General features: G+C 51.3%; 1 protein-coding gene across 4 annotated transcripts in view; it reads right to left on the bottom strand.

Annotated features, from left to right (window-relative positions):
• LOC125960049 (rho GTPase-activating protein conundrum) overlaps positions 1-15000 on the bottom strand; it is a 48351-nt gene that overhangs the window by 4555 nt on the left and 28796 nt on the right. For all 4 annotated transcript variants that reach the window (XM_049693202.1, XM_049693205.1, XM_049693203.1 and 1 more), the window contains 2 exons: positions 11673-12697; positions 364-431 (listed from right to left, as the gene is read on the bottom strand). In XM_049693202.1, coding sequence (XP_049549159.1) covers positions 364-431; positions 11673-11886 — 282 coding nt within the window. In that variant the 5' untranslated portion in view covers positions 11887-12697. The remainder of the gene's footprint in view (positions 1-363; positions 432-11672; positions 12698-15000) is intronic.

Here is a 15000-nt window from a genome sequence, read left to right as displayed (position 1 = left end):
AAGATAATTTAATAATGGTTTTTCGGTACGCGATTTAGTGATTTGGAGACGCATTTTGAGTCCCTCATCTTTGTGCTGCAAAAGTGACCGGCGAAGGTCATCGAGAAGCTCGAGTTGCGTGACGGAATCTGAGGACCTCAGCTTCTGACTTCAGCTTTATCTTGGCAATGCTCAGATATTCCATTCGTAGACAACGCAATATGAGGAAATCTCAATATTTGTGTAAAGATCGTAAACACCACGCTGGGAAACGCTGAATAAATAACATTTTACAGAAGTCGTCCAGACTTCTCTCTGTAATCATTAAACACTCTCCGCCCGCTTCATACTGGTAGAACGCAGAAGTCGTAAAAGTAGACTTACCTCTTCGAACGCTTTGGTGAGCTGTGGGAACCCAGCCGAACTGAGCCACTCTGCTTCGAGCTCTCCGTCTGTAATACAGGAAATGGAAGAAAGAGACAAGAGAAATCAATATTTAACATTTCGACCGCTGACAGTATCCGGACAAGCGACCATCGGTCGCGCCCCACCCCATCCCACCGTACGAACGTGTTTGAGCTCGTAATTATGTTGCGAAGGGCTGCCGCCCAGTGGCTGCGCTTTGACCTTCGTACATTGGAAGCGAAAACGCATATTTCATTCCCTGTGACAGATGCTTCATACTTCAGGTACGGGTACACCCGACTCAAGCGGCATCGACGAAGTCAGTCGCAGTCGGCTTCCGCGTGTGCCACTTTGACCAACCGCGAAGTCCATGGAAAGGGCTGCTCTCCCCCTAGTCACGCCGTTCCTTGAGGTGTTAATTTTCGAACCTTTTGTCCTCGTGATTCCCCTGGTTCCCTGAACGTTCGTTTCCCCGGATCAACGGACAAACGGACGAACGTATCGAGACGGTCGGGCATACTGTGCCCGATGCCCGATGCAATTAGCTGCAGTAACGCGGCGGCGGGACCACTCACACGGAAGTCCATCATTGGTCAGCGGTACGCCTTATTGGTTGCCGCCTCCTCTTCGGGAGCTTTGCTTCCATTCCCCATCACTGCACGTGACTCGACTCGGTGGCAGAACAAGAGCAACGGTCATGGCCGTTTACGACCACTAGAGTTGCGTCCAAATCCTCCATCATCCTGCACCACAGTGCACGCCCACATGCTCCACGATGGTCCACAAAAGTGTATGTTAACCTTTAGGGTTGACCTCTGAGCCTGAAGGTGACGTTCAACACTGTGGGTGAGTGGGAATCGGATTTAAACCGCCCGCCAAAAATGGTCTCTCTGTTATGCAATGTCAAAAAGGGTGTTGGCATGGTTTGTTTGCATAGCCCCCCTCCCCCCTCCGGGTGGAGACTCCCTCTCGCCTGTCGCTAATGTGACACTGCAGCTGACAGGGACTGGTGTGTGATGTGATAGTGCTCTCGTGGTGTTTGCGTGGTTTGCAAAGCAAAACGTGTGCCTTGGCATCGCAGCAACAGGTGCCGCTCGGAGTGGGGACACAGTAATGGGACTGTTTTATGATTTTTTTGCCACATTTAGTGGCCGCTGGCCACGAAAAAAAAAAACGGTATTATGAAACAGCAGGGCCGCCGACAAATGAAGCGATAATGGCCGGCAGGGAGATAAATCTAGGCAAGGTGGCCCTTCCGGTGCAACACGTTGCTGCCTTGGTTTGGAGTTTTGCATCGAGGAATCTCACGTTTCCTGCTTCGGTGTGCGGGCAAGCGTGATCAGTTATGGAAAGCAGTAGCAACTTTTACCATTCTTCTGCTAAAACACACGCACACACACATACACATGTGTAATCTGTGACCGAGACCGCGGTAGGCTCTTTGATGGGATAGCAACGACGCTCCCATGCCCAGCATCCACGAAACCAATTTCATCGAGAAGAGAAGAGAGAAGTTGATTGAAAATACTAATTAAGGACAGGTCGCTTTCACCCAATCACACCCTACAGTCTAGGTGTATCTTCACTACGGTAATGGTAGAACCCCAACCTTCGGCACATAGTTTGTCAGGTAACCCACATAAAAATGAAAGATCCCACACGCGGCTTTCATCCATTAATTAATGGGTCTAGATCGTCACCCTAATGATCGTCTGAGGGATGTGCAAGAGAATGTGATTCTTCGCAACACCCTCCACTATTTAACTCTGTCTATGTTCGCCTTTAGAGCGATGCATCTCGTTGTTTGCAGTTGTAGAAGAGTTCCGTCGTACCCCATTTTCATATTAATTAATTGTTTAATTTACATGTTTCACTCTCTCCCTTTGACTACCTTATTATGTTTAGCCACACAACCGGAAGGCCATCACTTATCCAGCCGGCGTTTATGAAATTTTTCCCAAACAAGAGTTTATTTCTTTTTCCCACAGTTACGCTTATCAGTTTACTGCGTTGTTTGGGATGTTGGACGAGGCACGATTGCGTTTTATATTAATTAGATAAAACGCAACCACGATATGTTCGTGCGAGTTACTCCGCGGTTCAAACTCCAAATCGAAACGCAACACAACGACACAGACTAGAGCCGAAGTGCGTGCCAGAGCGAGTGGCGAGGGGACTGATGACGAATTTTCCAACAGCCGGAAAAGGGCCCTGAGAAAGTGAGCGAAACCATTGACGGGCTCAACCAACCTGAGACGACCCCTCGCCATCACCCTCGACTTATGCTTTTCGGTTTTTACGAGTCTAAAGACCTCCGCCTGCCTTTTTAGTTGTTTTGGAGATGCGATGCGCTGTTTGTGTTAATTCACGAACCGTGTTGCTGCGTGTTAGTGCTCGCTGTAGTGTTTATGCCTGAGAGGCCAGCCCTGACTTTGGCCAGGCCTTCCTTTATCGGCACCTTTCATCGGGTGTGTTCATCCCGCACGTCGTGCACGATGCACTCAAGCGGCGCCGAGCGGCATTTATCACAAATTTGTAAACTAACCATTGCATAAAGGCGAAGGAAGAGCTCGCGCTTTCGAAGCTTCCGTGTGCTGGGGCTTTGGAGGAGCATACATTATAGATGTTGTTTGCTTGACTTTTGGGTGTCTCTCTGCCGATAACGTGTGTTCCGGTACAACACGAGAGAAGTGTTGCTGATTGTACAGCTGCAACAGTTGTTAAGCATCTTCTTGAGGTTAAACATACCTCTGCTCTGATAACTGGAGCCCCGAAAGTGGACTGAAGCTTCAGTTTCCTTTTACTTGAGAACCATAAAGACACCACCGGTGGATATGCAGATTCAGAAACAGGTTCACGGGGGCTCGCCTCCCCCGAAAGCACATTACTGTTATGTGACCCAAGCGATCGGTGGCGGCGCAATGAGGTGATCTACTTCCGACTCCAGGGGGCCTCTCCGAAAGGCGGCCCCCGATGGTGTTGTATTAGATAATCTAATCCCCGTCCGTCCGTCCGTCCGTCCGTCTGCCAATTGCCGGTTTGTCGGTAATGACGCCATGGAACCAGCGAGCACCCCCCCCCCCTCGCCTTAGGGCTAACAAGCACACACATTCGGCTGTCCATTTGGGTCCCGGCTGGAGAAGAAGCCACAACGAAAAAAAGGGGAACGAATAACTGCGAAAACTGTGAGCGAGATAGAGTAGTTTCGATTTCCCGCCGCGGCAAATGGCAACGCGCAACGCGAGCGGCACCCTCACTAGATGCGATCGATGCTATAGTCCCTGGAGGGTTGTGGGGGGGGGGGGGGAATGTTGTGATTTGCATTCGTCAAAGTGCGTGCCCCCCAAAACCCACCCACCAGCCCGGGAGGGGGGCTGCAAGCATTACAATGCCGACCACAGCACCCGATCGGAGATCGATTTGAGTTGAAATTGATCCCCACACGTCGGCCGATCGATCGACCATCAATGCTGATGCATACCGATTCGGTGTTGCGCGTTCCGGTCCGACCGTACCGACTCCAGGCCGCCACGAAACGTGCGGAACGTCAAGAAGTGTGCGTATATGTGTGTGTGCGTGCGTCTCTGGGTAATTTCGTATAATTAGGTGAAGCCGGTCGGATCGATCGATCGTTCGTTCGATCGGCCGGTGGATCGAACGCAAATTGGTTGTGCCAATTCTGGAGTGGCCGCCGCCGCCGCCGCCGCCACTCGGCGATCATGGGTGGGCGCTGCTCTTTGCGACTGCGTATCTCGCATCGCATTTGTGCGCGAAGTGTTCGCGATCCATCTCGTATAAAGCATCCATCTTGCATCGCGGAACACGAGGATCACCGATCAACTTGTCAAGCGGCAGGGGGGGGGGGGGGACCGCGCAGCGGCTCGTGGCTGCTGCGGCCCACGGTTCCGACGGATTGGTCACATTGTGGGCGTTGCGCGTACCGCGGACTACTAATGCCCGCTCCGAGAGTTCCAATTCCGAGACACCCCCAGCAAAGTAGTTCTTTCTTCTTCGTGTTTTTTTTACTATTATTTTTGGCATCAAGACGAGGCCGACCCCCCCGCCAAGACCACCCGTGTCACCTCGACCTTAATCCAGGGGAAGCAAAAACGCGCGAGTGTGTGCGCGCCTGCAGGCGAACCTTGACAAGGTCGTTCGGCCACCAGCGTCTTACCAATTACGTGTCGCCAATCGATTCAAGCCTTCATCATCATCATCAGCAGCAGCAGAAGTATGATCCTCGAGCAAGGGGGAATTGTATTGGTAATCATATGAGCGACCGGAGCGATCGGTGTACCTTTGCATTGCAACCGCGACATTCCTTGGGACTGACTGACTGACTGAGTGATCGCACCGCGCGTATTGAATGTCAACAATTAGTCAACGAATCAATAATGACTGCTGCCGAGCGAATGCCAATGTATGTCAACACTGGGACACATCACTCCGCCTTTCCACTGCTTCTGCTTCTGCTTCTTCCCTGCAGTAGTTGTAATCATTAAACCGGGCCACCCTGATGCCGATGCCGATGCCGCTCGTTCACCTTCGAGCGGTGAGCGCGTACAAACAGTTCGTCGATGCTTCGAGACGAGCTGCTAATGATAAGGTGGTGGCCACCTTGATGGACCCGGCTCGCAAATCTGATAATGGCCGTGCGGCATTTCTGGACGATTTCAGGACCTGCGAAGGGCTGCGACCCTGGGGACCGGAATTGTAATGCCGATGCAGCAGTTACCGGGACAGTCCGATACGAAAAGGTAATTGCTACCGACTTACTACTGGAGCGTACGGTTCTGTGTGTTGGTCACATCACCCATTATGACAACTGCTTCATTATGGTCGCCTGCGGTGAACAATTGTAGACCGCCATTTGGGTGCCGCCCGTTTGTTGTGCCCTTTTTCGGGGAAGATTTTCGGTCCGGGAAGGAATTCGAATGTAATGACCAATTAACGAAGCAAATTAACCCATTTCGGTCGGTGGGCTCGGTAGCCATCCCATACGTTGCTGATAAAACGGCAATTGGCCTTACATCTCTTGTGTGTCTCTTCTCGATTGGCAGCATAATGAACGATTGCGTCTCTGGCCCGAGTGCAGTGGAGAAATAAAGACAGACCCAGACATTACATACATTGTTACAGCGTACAGCGTCACGTGGCATTCCTTGGCCAAACTGTCCCGGCGGCGGCGTGTCCAGTTGCTCGCCAAATGACTTTCGCTTTCCTGCTGCAACAGCCATTCATCACAGGCAGCACTGGCAACCATTTATGCGAAACGAAACACAAATGGCATAACACACATCGTACGCGGGGTTGTCCGATTTCCGCTTGCTCGATCATGCAAACACAGCCACCGTCACCGTCTTCGTCGACAACGAGGCTGATCGACCACTTATCGGTCGGTTCGCATTTGCCTGCACTGCCCCGCATCGCTGTGTCGCTTTATGTTGGGGCACGTCGTGTGCAGAGCAACCGTAAAGTATAAATCTCCGTACGTTCTGGTGCCTCAAGCGATGGTTTGTGCTATACAATGTAATCTCACTTCAGTTTACGATTGCTCGCAGAACTGCTGCGCTCGATTTCACAGGAATGCAGCGTCGTGTTAGCGCGTGCGATCCAACGTCCAACTGCCAGTGCTCCAAGGAGCATAAAATCGAAATACTAGAAATGCGCACTAAACATCACATTACAACTGGCACCACCACCACCAGGCACGGGGCTTTCGGGGCATTCAAGAAATGTTTCCCTCCTTCTGCTCGATGACGCGGTTCGGGCTTTGTTTTGCCAACCGATGCCAGCATTACTAGCCATTAGCAAGTGTGTTGGTGGCCATTAGGCGGTGGACAGTGACAGAATGATGAAGTGCACGGCATTTGTGCACCGGCCGCTTTTGACCGGCTGGCGATCGTTCGCAAAGAATCGGCTTTCCTTTTCCTCGTTGACCCGCTTCTTTGAGGAATTCCGTCTCGCGAGGAACGGCAAAGACGACATCCAGCACGGGACGGGCGGGGTCACACAAAAGAAGGCACAACCAGGCCCGCCCAGGTTGGCCATTTTCTATTGGCCGCTGTCGCCGACGTCGCCACCGCCGCAGATTGACGAGACGCGATAGACGTGGCGATCGTGGCAGCGCTGTTAAGCCCCTTTTGGGGGGGAAAGTAAGCCAAGAAAGACGCGCGGAGGCAAGCACGATAAGCCCCTGAGCCGCGCTGAGCAACATATTATCGTTTGTTGATGAAGCGATTTGTCCTCGTCATCTGGTCAATTGTTGAGGGCGGCTGATCTGTGACATTCCTCGGCCGCAGCTCGTAGCAAATGGAACATGAATGTCCTTTGCAAGAGGCATAAGAAGGATCGCTACGGTCGTCGTTGTGCGCTCTCTCTAAATTCCACACAACGCGCTGCCCATTCCATAAGATGAACCCTCGAAGCAGATAACTCTTCGTCGAAAAACGCACGATTACGCACGTACCGTGTCTTGCCGCTTGATGGACGACGATGGGCGACCCTCCCCTTACGTGAACGGGCACGGGCGGCGGTTATGGTGCGCATAGTTATGAAACTTGGTCACGTTTTATAGTGGACGAGTGTGCAAGCATGAGAATTAGAATTTATTAAAAATGACCACATAGTCGGGACGGGTCACTGCCGGGTGTCTTGCACGGTGTCTAGTGAAGAGCCTCTATTGTGGTTGTTTAGCCCAGGCCCTTGGCATCATTTCGGTTCGGTTGTGCCGGCAGGAATGACACGTTGGCGTCGTCTGTCGTCCGTGCATAGCAATGAGGAGTAGCATCGTTCAACGAAATTCAGCTTACTGTTGGTTTTTCCGCGCTCCGAACACTATTATTACTGCCAACGAGTTCGAAGCTGCCTCTCCGGCCAGGACGAAACGCAATCACTAGGCAATGCGCACGAAAAGATACGAATCTGCACACAAGATGGTCGTCGGATTGGCGTTCAGATTGCAGCGCGCCTTGCCCACCGCCAGTGCCCTCTCCTCGCAAAACGATCATCGCGACGGCAGCTTATGTAATTTCATAATCCACATAAACTCCACCCTTCACCATCGTAATTACATGCCAGGCGCAATGTGAGCGCTTGGTTTCGGTTGAAAGAACACGATCACGGGATCGCGTGTCATCGCGTCAATCGCTGAGGGTGTGCGAGAGAAAAAAAAAATGCCGAAAAACGCCGGCGTCGGAGCGTTCCCCGCGATCTTACGATCCAGATTGCCGCTTACGGCGTTCAACGTTTTGTCGATCGTCTGGACGCACCCACGACTCACGCACGCACCAAATTCGAGCATTACGGTTGCATAACGCACATTAAACCGAAAAAGCAAGGAGGAGCGTTGGGTACGGTTGGTGCGATCACTGCAACCGTTCAATAGAAAACGAAAGACTTCTCCGAAAGACGGAAAGCGACGAACCTACCGTTCTCCGTTACACCATCTCTACTCGATGATCTCGATCTTGATCGATACAACTCGATGCAACAAAAAGCAATACAATGTACAATTGGCAAGCGTGCGTCAACAGTATGCCGAGAGCGGGGTTACCGGGCACCGGCATACCGGCTTACCGGCCCATCTGCATTCGTCACCGTTCACTGACCACGGCGTCGATGCTAATGAGCAGCAGCGCCCCCCTACATACAACGGTAGCCTCCAGGCAAGCATTGTACACATTAGGAGAACGCTTCCTTGCACATCTTCACCAGCGAAAAACAATCGAACGTCGGTGACCACCTTGACTTCGTTATTACCGAAGGAGATTTTGTAACCGAGTCTACCGGCCCGGCCGGCCGGGCGAACGTCCGGTCCGGGTCCGGCGGTGCGCAACCGGCTGGAACGCACATCAAACAATCAATCCCCCCCCCCCCTTTTTTGCACCACCTGGAGCGACATTGTGCTAGAAGATCGATGCTCGATGATGTGATCGGTTTACAGGGACCCTTCGCCCCGGAGGCCTGCAAAAAGGTTCGTTTCGGGGGCCGTAGGTCAACGAAGCGCATCGCGCGGCCCTCCCGGGGTCTTGGCTGGGTCTTGAAATTAGCGAACCGATTAGTAGTGAACCCATGTTTTGGCTCAGACAGACAGTGTGTGTGTGTGTGTCTGTGTGATGAAACGATCGTCGCATAAAAAACGACACACGTTTACAAGCGATAATTGCGCGCAATGATCATCACCATCATCATCGCCGATGATCGCGATCCCTCATTACCACGCTTAAGATTGTCCGTTTCCGTTCGGCAGGGGGCACGATGGGCCCCGCGCTGACCTCTGCTGAACCGTGGCTCAACATATGTTGGTGCAACGCAGCATAAACCGTTTTCGTATGCTTGGTGACCCAACATGACATGTTCACAGCATCACGATCCGATCGCGCTCGCTCGCATGGTACCGATACCGGGGGGATCGCTATTTCGTTGATTGTGTTGCATCACTCTTGGTGCTGAGAGGGCGAACAACACACTGTCATCGTTCGAGAGGTGGGCTTTTTTTTAATATTTACTCCCGACCAACATCGGGGTGGCCCCCGATCCGATCGCTCGAATCTTCATCCCAACGCACGCTCGAGGCTGTCGATGGCTCAAAGGACAACGGCATCGTGAAGAAGGTATCACCGTCGACTCCGTCGTCATCGTCGCTTGGTGTGACGGTCACAACACTCACGATAGGCGATGGACGACGAAGACGATGATGTAATGGTGAAGATGAATAAAATGTTTAACCTCAAAAGCCACAAAACCTGTCCAGCAGCAGCAGCAGCAGCAGCAGCAGCAGCCAGGCACCCAGGGATACACACCGCTACTGCCCGGTGGCGATGACCTCGTTCAATCACCCATCGAGCTGCAGCTGTAGGATGAGGATGTCTCGGTGGCCCCCTCGGGGGCAGACCCTGCAGACTGCAGACTCTTCTCTCGTGGCGCGAGGCTCTTGGGCTGATCAAACGTTCACACGCTCCGCACGTTTAATATTCCATTTTCGCGTACCAGCAGCTTAGCGGTGGATGATGATGATGATGATGGGGTTGCCGCTAGCCAGAATCATCTTGCCAGGGTGTCAAGTTGATTAGAGAATTTATGCTCACCGTTGCGCTCCTACGGTTTAACCTCACCCGCAGCGCGACGTGTCACTCAACTTTCGGAATTCATTTCGATTGCGATCGTTTCGATCGTTCGAAAAGTCTATTTATGCAAGGACTATATAGTGTCAGTCGATCCAGTGCTAGTGAGTACGAGTACGAGTGACTGTCATCCTGACAATGGCTGTCGGAGTCGTCAGATGGACAAACGGAAACGGGACAATGTCCATAATACTCTCCACCGTACAGCGCAGCGAGCGCTCAACGTAATCCAATCTCCATCGTCGCCATCGCCGTCCGTTTCTAGTGTTTGATTATTTTCTTAAATTTCCGCTTGATTGCATTTGTTTGCTTATGAAAATACGGAACTCACAAGACGAACTTCAACGACGACGACGAAGTCGGCGACGACGGACTCCGTGATCGGACGCGAAGCGAATGGCTTCGAGGGAGAAACTCGATTAAAGTGATCAACAGCGGCATTTCAACGCATTTCATCACCGGCCGACCGACAATCACCGGGTTCGAGTACTTTGGAGTATGGGTTTTTTTTTAAATTAGTTCCCCCACCAATGGTCAGCACTCGATGACCGATTCGTACGGAGTTGCGCGACAGCAATTGCGACCGATTGCGCGCAGACCGAGCCCCGTTGCACGTGGCACACCACTCATGTGCATGCGGCACTCCCATAATTGTCCTCCCGGGGTATCAATTTCAGCAAGCACGACGACGACGGCATCGGAAAATGAAATTGATTCCTTCATTAAGAAATTGGATTGCGGCATCGGCCATCCGTGGGCCGCAGACCGGGATCAAATTATAGATCAATTCACAGTGTATAATGACTACTAAAGGAGAGTAGGATCGCAATATCCAGTTACTAGTTTGTTGACTCTATTTTATCCAAAATCCAAGGTTAAGCGGTCCTACATTCACGATGCGTGCACCATCGAAGACGACCGCCATTTGTCTCAAAGATCCACACCGCCGTCGGAACTAATAAGCTGATCGCAGTTTAGCGTAACGGCAATTGGCGTGACTAATTGTGGCCCTGGTTAGACGGAACAACGTCGAAGACCCGCGCTCTCGACTGGCCTGCGGCCAACTTCACTTCTTGCGGGCATGCTCACCGGGCAAAGCTGACCGGAACGCGGATGAAGTGCACGACGGTGATACACTATTCCGTTTTCAGCATTCGTCGGTGCATAAACCCGGCTAATGGTGCAGAAGGTTAGCCGCTAGCGGTAGTCCGTCATAGGACCATTTGCTCATCAGAGAGACAGTTCGGAAGCCCTTTCTTGCTGCAGGCCATTTTCTGATTAAATTAATAATGGAATGTAGAAATACCGTGTGCTTTTGGACAACAAAAGCTTCAGGATATTTGAGGGAAATAGCAATAGTAACAACAAATGGCGGTCTAAAAATATGTTCTACTTCTACCTTCGCCTTTACTTTATACTTTTTACCATTTACTTTTTTACGTGTTTTGTATCTATTGCTTAACTGAAGGTACATTAGAACTGCATAGGAACTGAGCTACATTATGTCATTGACCTTAAATATACGAATTCCTAACCTATATCACTCGATCGCATCAGAAATGTCTCTTGTCCTACAAGCTACTTCAGAGCGACCTTCTGAAAAATGCAACTAACATCTTGATAAACTCGCTTTTCACGAATCCCTCAAACCTCCCCTCAACTGGTATCTCGCTAGCGAGACAAATTAACAATGCCAATCTTTTCCCTTATCGAACCCCTTAAAACAACCACCACCTCGCATCTGCCCGTGAACGGCATTGTGGTCGTTATCTGGACACCATAAGCCAGCAGCCATGTGACCTGTTTGTTGACGATTCGTTGACGTTGTCAACACAGTATTTACCGACCGGCGTTCGGGGCAATCGGTGAACGTGCAAAAAACGGCAATCAAATCGTATCACGAATCCGCTCGAAATTGGCAAACAATCCTTGCCGGGCCATCCCATACCATCTGTACGTCCGTGGGTTATCACTTCCTGGGTATCGGATAGGAAATCGGGGCATTTAAAGCACTTGACGCCGGCACGTTGAAGGCCAGACTAACAACAGCCAGAGGCTAGAGTCAATAGCGGGCAATAGCGCGCTCAAGTGGGCCCCGCAGCACAGGGAGCTGGACAGGGAGCTGCGGTTGTGACGTGAAATTGGTGCCCTCGGGTTACTTACCGGCATAATGGGCGATTGGTTCGATCGGAGACTGCAGCTTATACTCCGACAGATACTCATCCAGATCGTCCACCAGTGACTCCTTCTGGCCACTGCAGCTACTGGTGCTACTGCTGCTGCTGCTGCTACTGCTACCGCACGCGCTAATGTTGTTGCTGTTCACCACCGTCACCACCGATGGTGATTGCAATCGGGCACCGTTCCGCGATAACATGATCCTCAGGTCGTCCAACGATCACAATTTCCCAAAAAAAAAACAACTTCTACTGTTCTTCCACTGACCAGTAACCGTGTCGTGCGGCACTTCAGGACCACCAGATGGTTACCACTTTACACTCAATCACCTCTCAAACACTGACGATACCGAGCACGAATCGGACACCAACCGCACAGCACTCCGGCGAGGTCGACATGCTTGACACAATCGTTGCGAAATCGATCGGGATAGGTTCGATACTGCGGGCTAAATAAAAAACAAATCACGGCATGCGCTTCAGGAACCCGGTGGTCGACGACACTCCGAGACGAACCAAACCGCACCCGGCTCAGATATTTCGTAATATCGTAATGGCGCGCGCGCGCGCCCGCTCTCGTCTGCACAGACAGATGCTATGTTATTTTCTGTTTTCCCCCCAACTTCCTGTTCCGGTCACCACCGGTGGTAAGCCGATTGCAAACGATTTGGCTACCGTCGTCCCGGCATCGGATGCTGTTTCCTGCTTCTTTCTTTTCTTCGTTCGTTCGTTTCCTTCTCTCTTCGCCGTTTGTGTTGGATGGATGGTGGGTTGGGTGATTTGTCGGAAATGGTTATATCGCCGGCTAATTACTACCACTGGAGCGAACCGCGCACTGGTCGAAGCTACCACTTTGGTGGTCGTCGATGGTGATGCTGGAACTGCTTCACACTGGTGCGCCACTGATGACGGATGCGCCGCGGATGTCTGACTGGCGGTCGACGATGGACGGCCGCACACCTGCCGTGTTCGTTTTCGGGGTGGCGCCAAGGGGAGCCCAGCTTTTTTAATCTGTGAACGAGCGAGACGAGAAGTGATAAGACAAATTAGCGAAAGTCGCAGAAAATATCGCTTGGTTGAAATGGCGCCCGCCCGCTGTCGGTTGCATAATTTAGCTTTTCATTTCGTTCGAATTGAATGGATCCTCTTTTTTGCCAAAAAAAAAAAAACAACCGTCATCAATGGCGTCAAACAAGGGTTTCTGGAGGTGATGAAACGGAAGGAGATGCTTCCGTTGAAAGCGATCAACGAAGTTGGCTACGCAAGCTACTAGGAGCCTGATCACGTCGCAGTAGGTAATGTTGACGCCGACAGCATCAGACATTTGATGCATTCCAACAAAACGCCTTCTTAGATTAGCACCACATGATGTTTCGAGTTGCTGCTTAACGATCAAGTTCGGAAGGTGCCACTCTTCATTCGGACATACTCTTTTACAATCTTTGGATCTCGGGGATCGGGAATGGTTTCTAATCTTAATGACTAGCTGCTGGTCGCGTTAGCACATCCCGCCCGTTCTAAACACGCCTCGCATGACACCATTAATCATGTTCGTGTGCGCCCAGCTAGTGCCATTCGCAAGGGAAAACTGGACCGGGATCTCAGAAAAAGACATTTGGCATCCTTGGAAGGTCTTCTGCTCTTCCAAAAAAAAAAAAACACGGGCAACCAGCGCTGGTAATGATAATTATCCAAAAGTCAACTCTTCCTCGCCCAAGTCGTGACCGTACGATTAAAGAGCGGATCTTTCGGTGATCCGGGCCGACACCGGGCTTTCAGTGGCCAGCAGGTGACGGTGGGACACACAATCGGCTGTCCGTCGATTGCCGGCCCGAATGCTACGCCTGTAATTACATAATTTACTCGTTAAAACTGGGCATCGCTGACTGGGCGTCCCGGTGTGGGTATGGAGCAGTCTTCAGATATACCTATAGCACGTGGGTTACGAGCAAAGTAAGAATCTGGATTGTGTTTTTCGGATGTTTAACTTTAACGGATTTTTGGGATGAAGATGAGAAGTGAAAGGAAAGGCTGGGATTTCTGCTCTGGTCTTCCAAGAGTTTAATCAGAACCTTTTTCTGACTTGACTTTCTGACGGAGTAGTTACTCTCAAAAGATTGTGTCGAATCCCTTTAAGCGATTTGCTTATCCTTGAACAACAACATGAAAAATACCTCAACCACCGACAATCACCTCGTCCTCGTTGATCCAACTACAAAAAAAGTGCTAGATAACCACTGAGCTGTTTGGTGCTGCGTCATGAGTCCGCGTTAAAATGCGCCATTTTTTTCGTGTTTAAATCGGTCGCATGCGAATTCATCGCGCCTGAAGCCTGACCGGCCATCGTCGTGATCCTCTCGACGTCTCACCGTGCGCTTGAGGAAAGCAAAACAAACGTAACACGACGTACTTGGGAAACCACCAGTCAGTCACCCATTTGTCCAACAATGCTCGACTCCACCTTACAGACCGCTGCCGCAGGTCCGACCATCCTTCGGTTCGAAGTTATTCTAGAATGCTCCCCGCGGTAGGTGGGGAATGTGGATCTGCTCGTACACAAAGCTGACAGATCCCCTACCACGTCCACGGACGCAAACATAAATTTACGGTTCTCGACCGTGGCCACTGCCGCAAGGGACAAGTGTTTGAGCGTACAAATGGCCAACGCCCGCCCGGGTGTTGGATCCGCGACAAAGGTTCTCTTTCTTCTCGCCTCAGGAATGGGGTGAGTGGGGGGGTGAGTGCTGTTTTGGGCTGGAAGTTTCAATTAATCGTCGTCACTGCGCGTATGCGTGGTCCGCGTGCTGGTCGGATTGGCTTTAAGCACCATTCCGTTCCTCATTCCCGGCCGGTCCAGGTCAGGTGAAGGTTATCGTTGAAGCCAACAACAATAGTATCGCTCACTCGCACGATTGCGGAGGGGGGGAGTCTCGAAGGTGTTGCTGCTGTTGCTGCTCTTACTGACTCTTACTGCAGCTCGCGATCGTCGCGAAACACACAATCATCCGTTTGGCCAATCACTTACCAGCAATTACGGTTTGCGCACTTCGTGCTTCTCATGATTTATCTTGCGATTCTTACAGCTGTCCATTTTAAAAATCAATCAATTGATTCCGAGTGTGAGAGAGAGAGCGGGAAGGACACGCACATACACACACACTATGTAGAACCCGAGTCCTGGGGTCAGAACGATGGCAATCACACCTCCCGGCACCGCCGATCGGTTGACGGAGGAATACAAAAACGTCAATAAGTAACGCATTAACAGTGACTATGGAAGGTGTCCCTCGCTAAGTGCCGCGCCACCTGTACCG

This window comes from Anopheles darlingi, chromosome 2, assembly GCF_943734745.1.
Source record: "Anopheles darlingi chromosome 2, idAnoDarlMG_H_01, whole genome shotgun sequence".
Classification (NCBI taxonomy): domain Eukaryota; kingdom Metazoa; phylum Arthropoda; class Insecta; order Diptera; family Culicidae; genus Anopheles; species Anopheles darlingi.
This window is presented reverse-complemented; position numbering and strand designations above follow the sequence as displayed.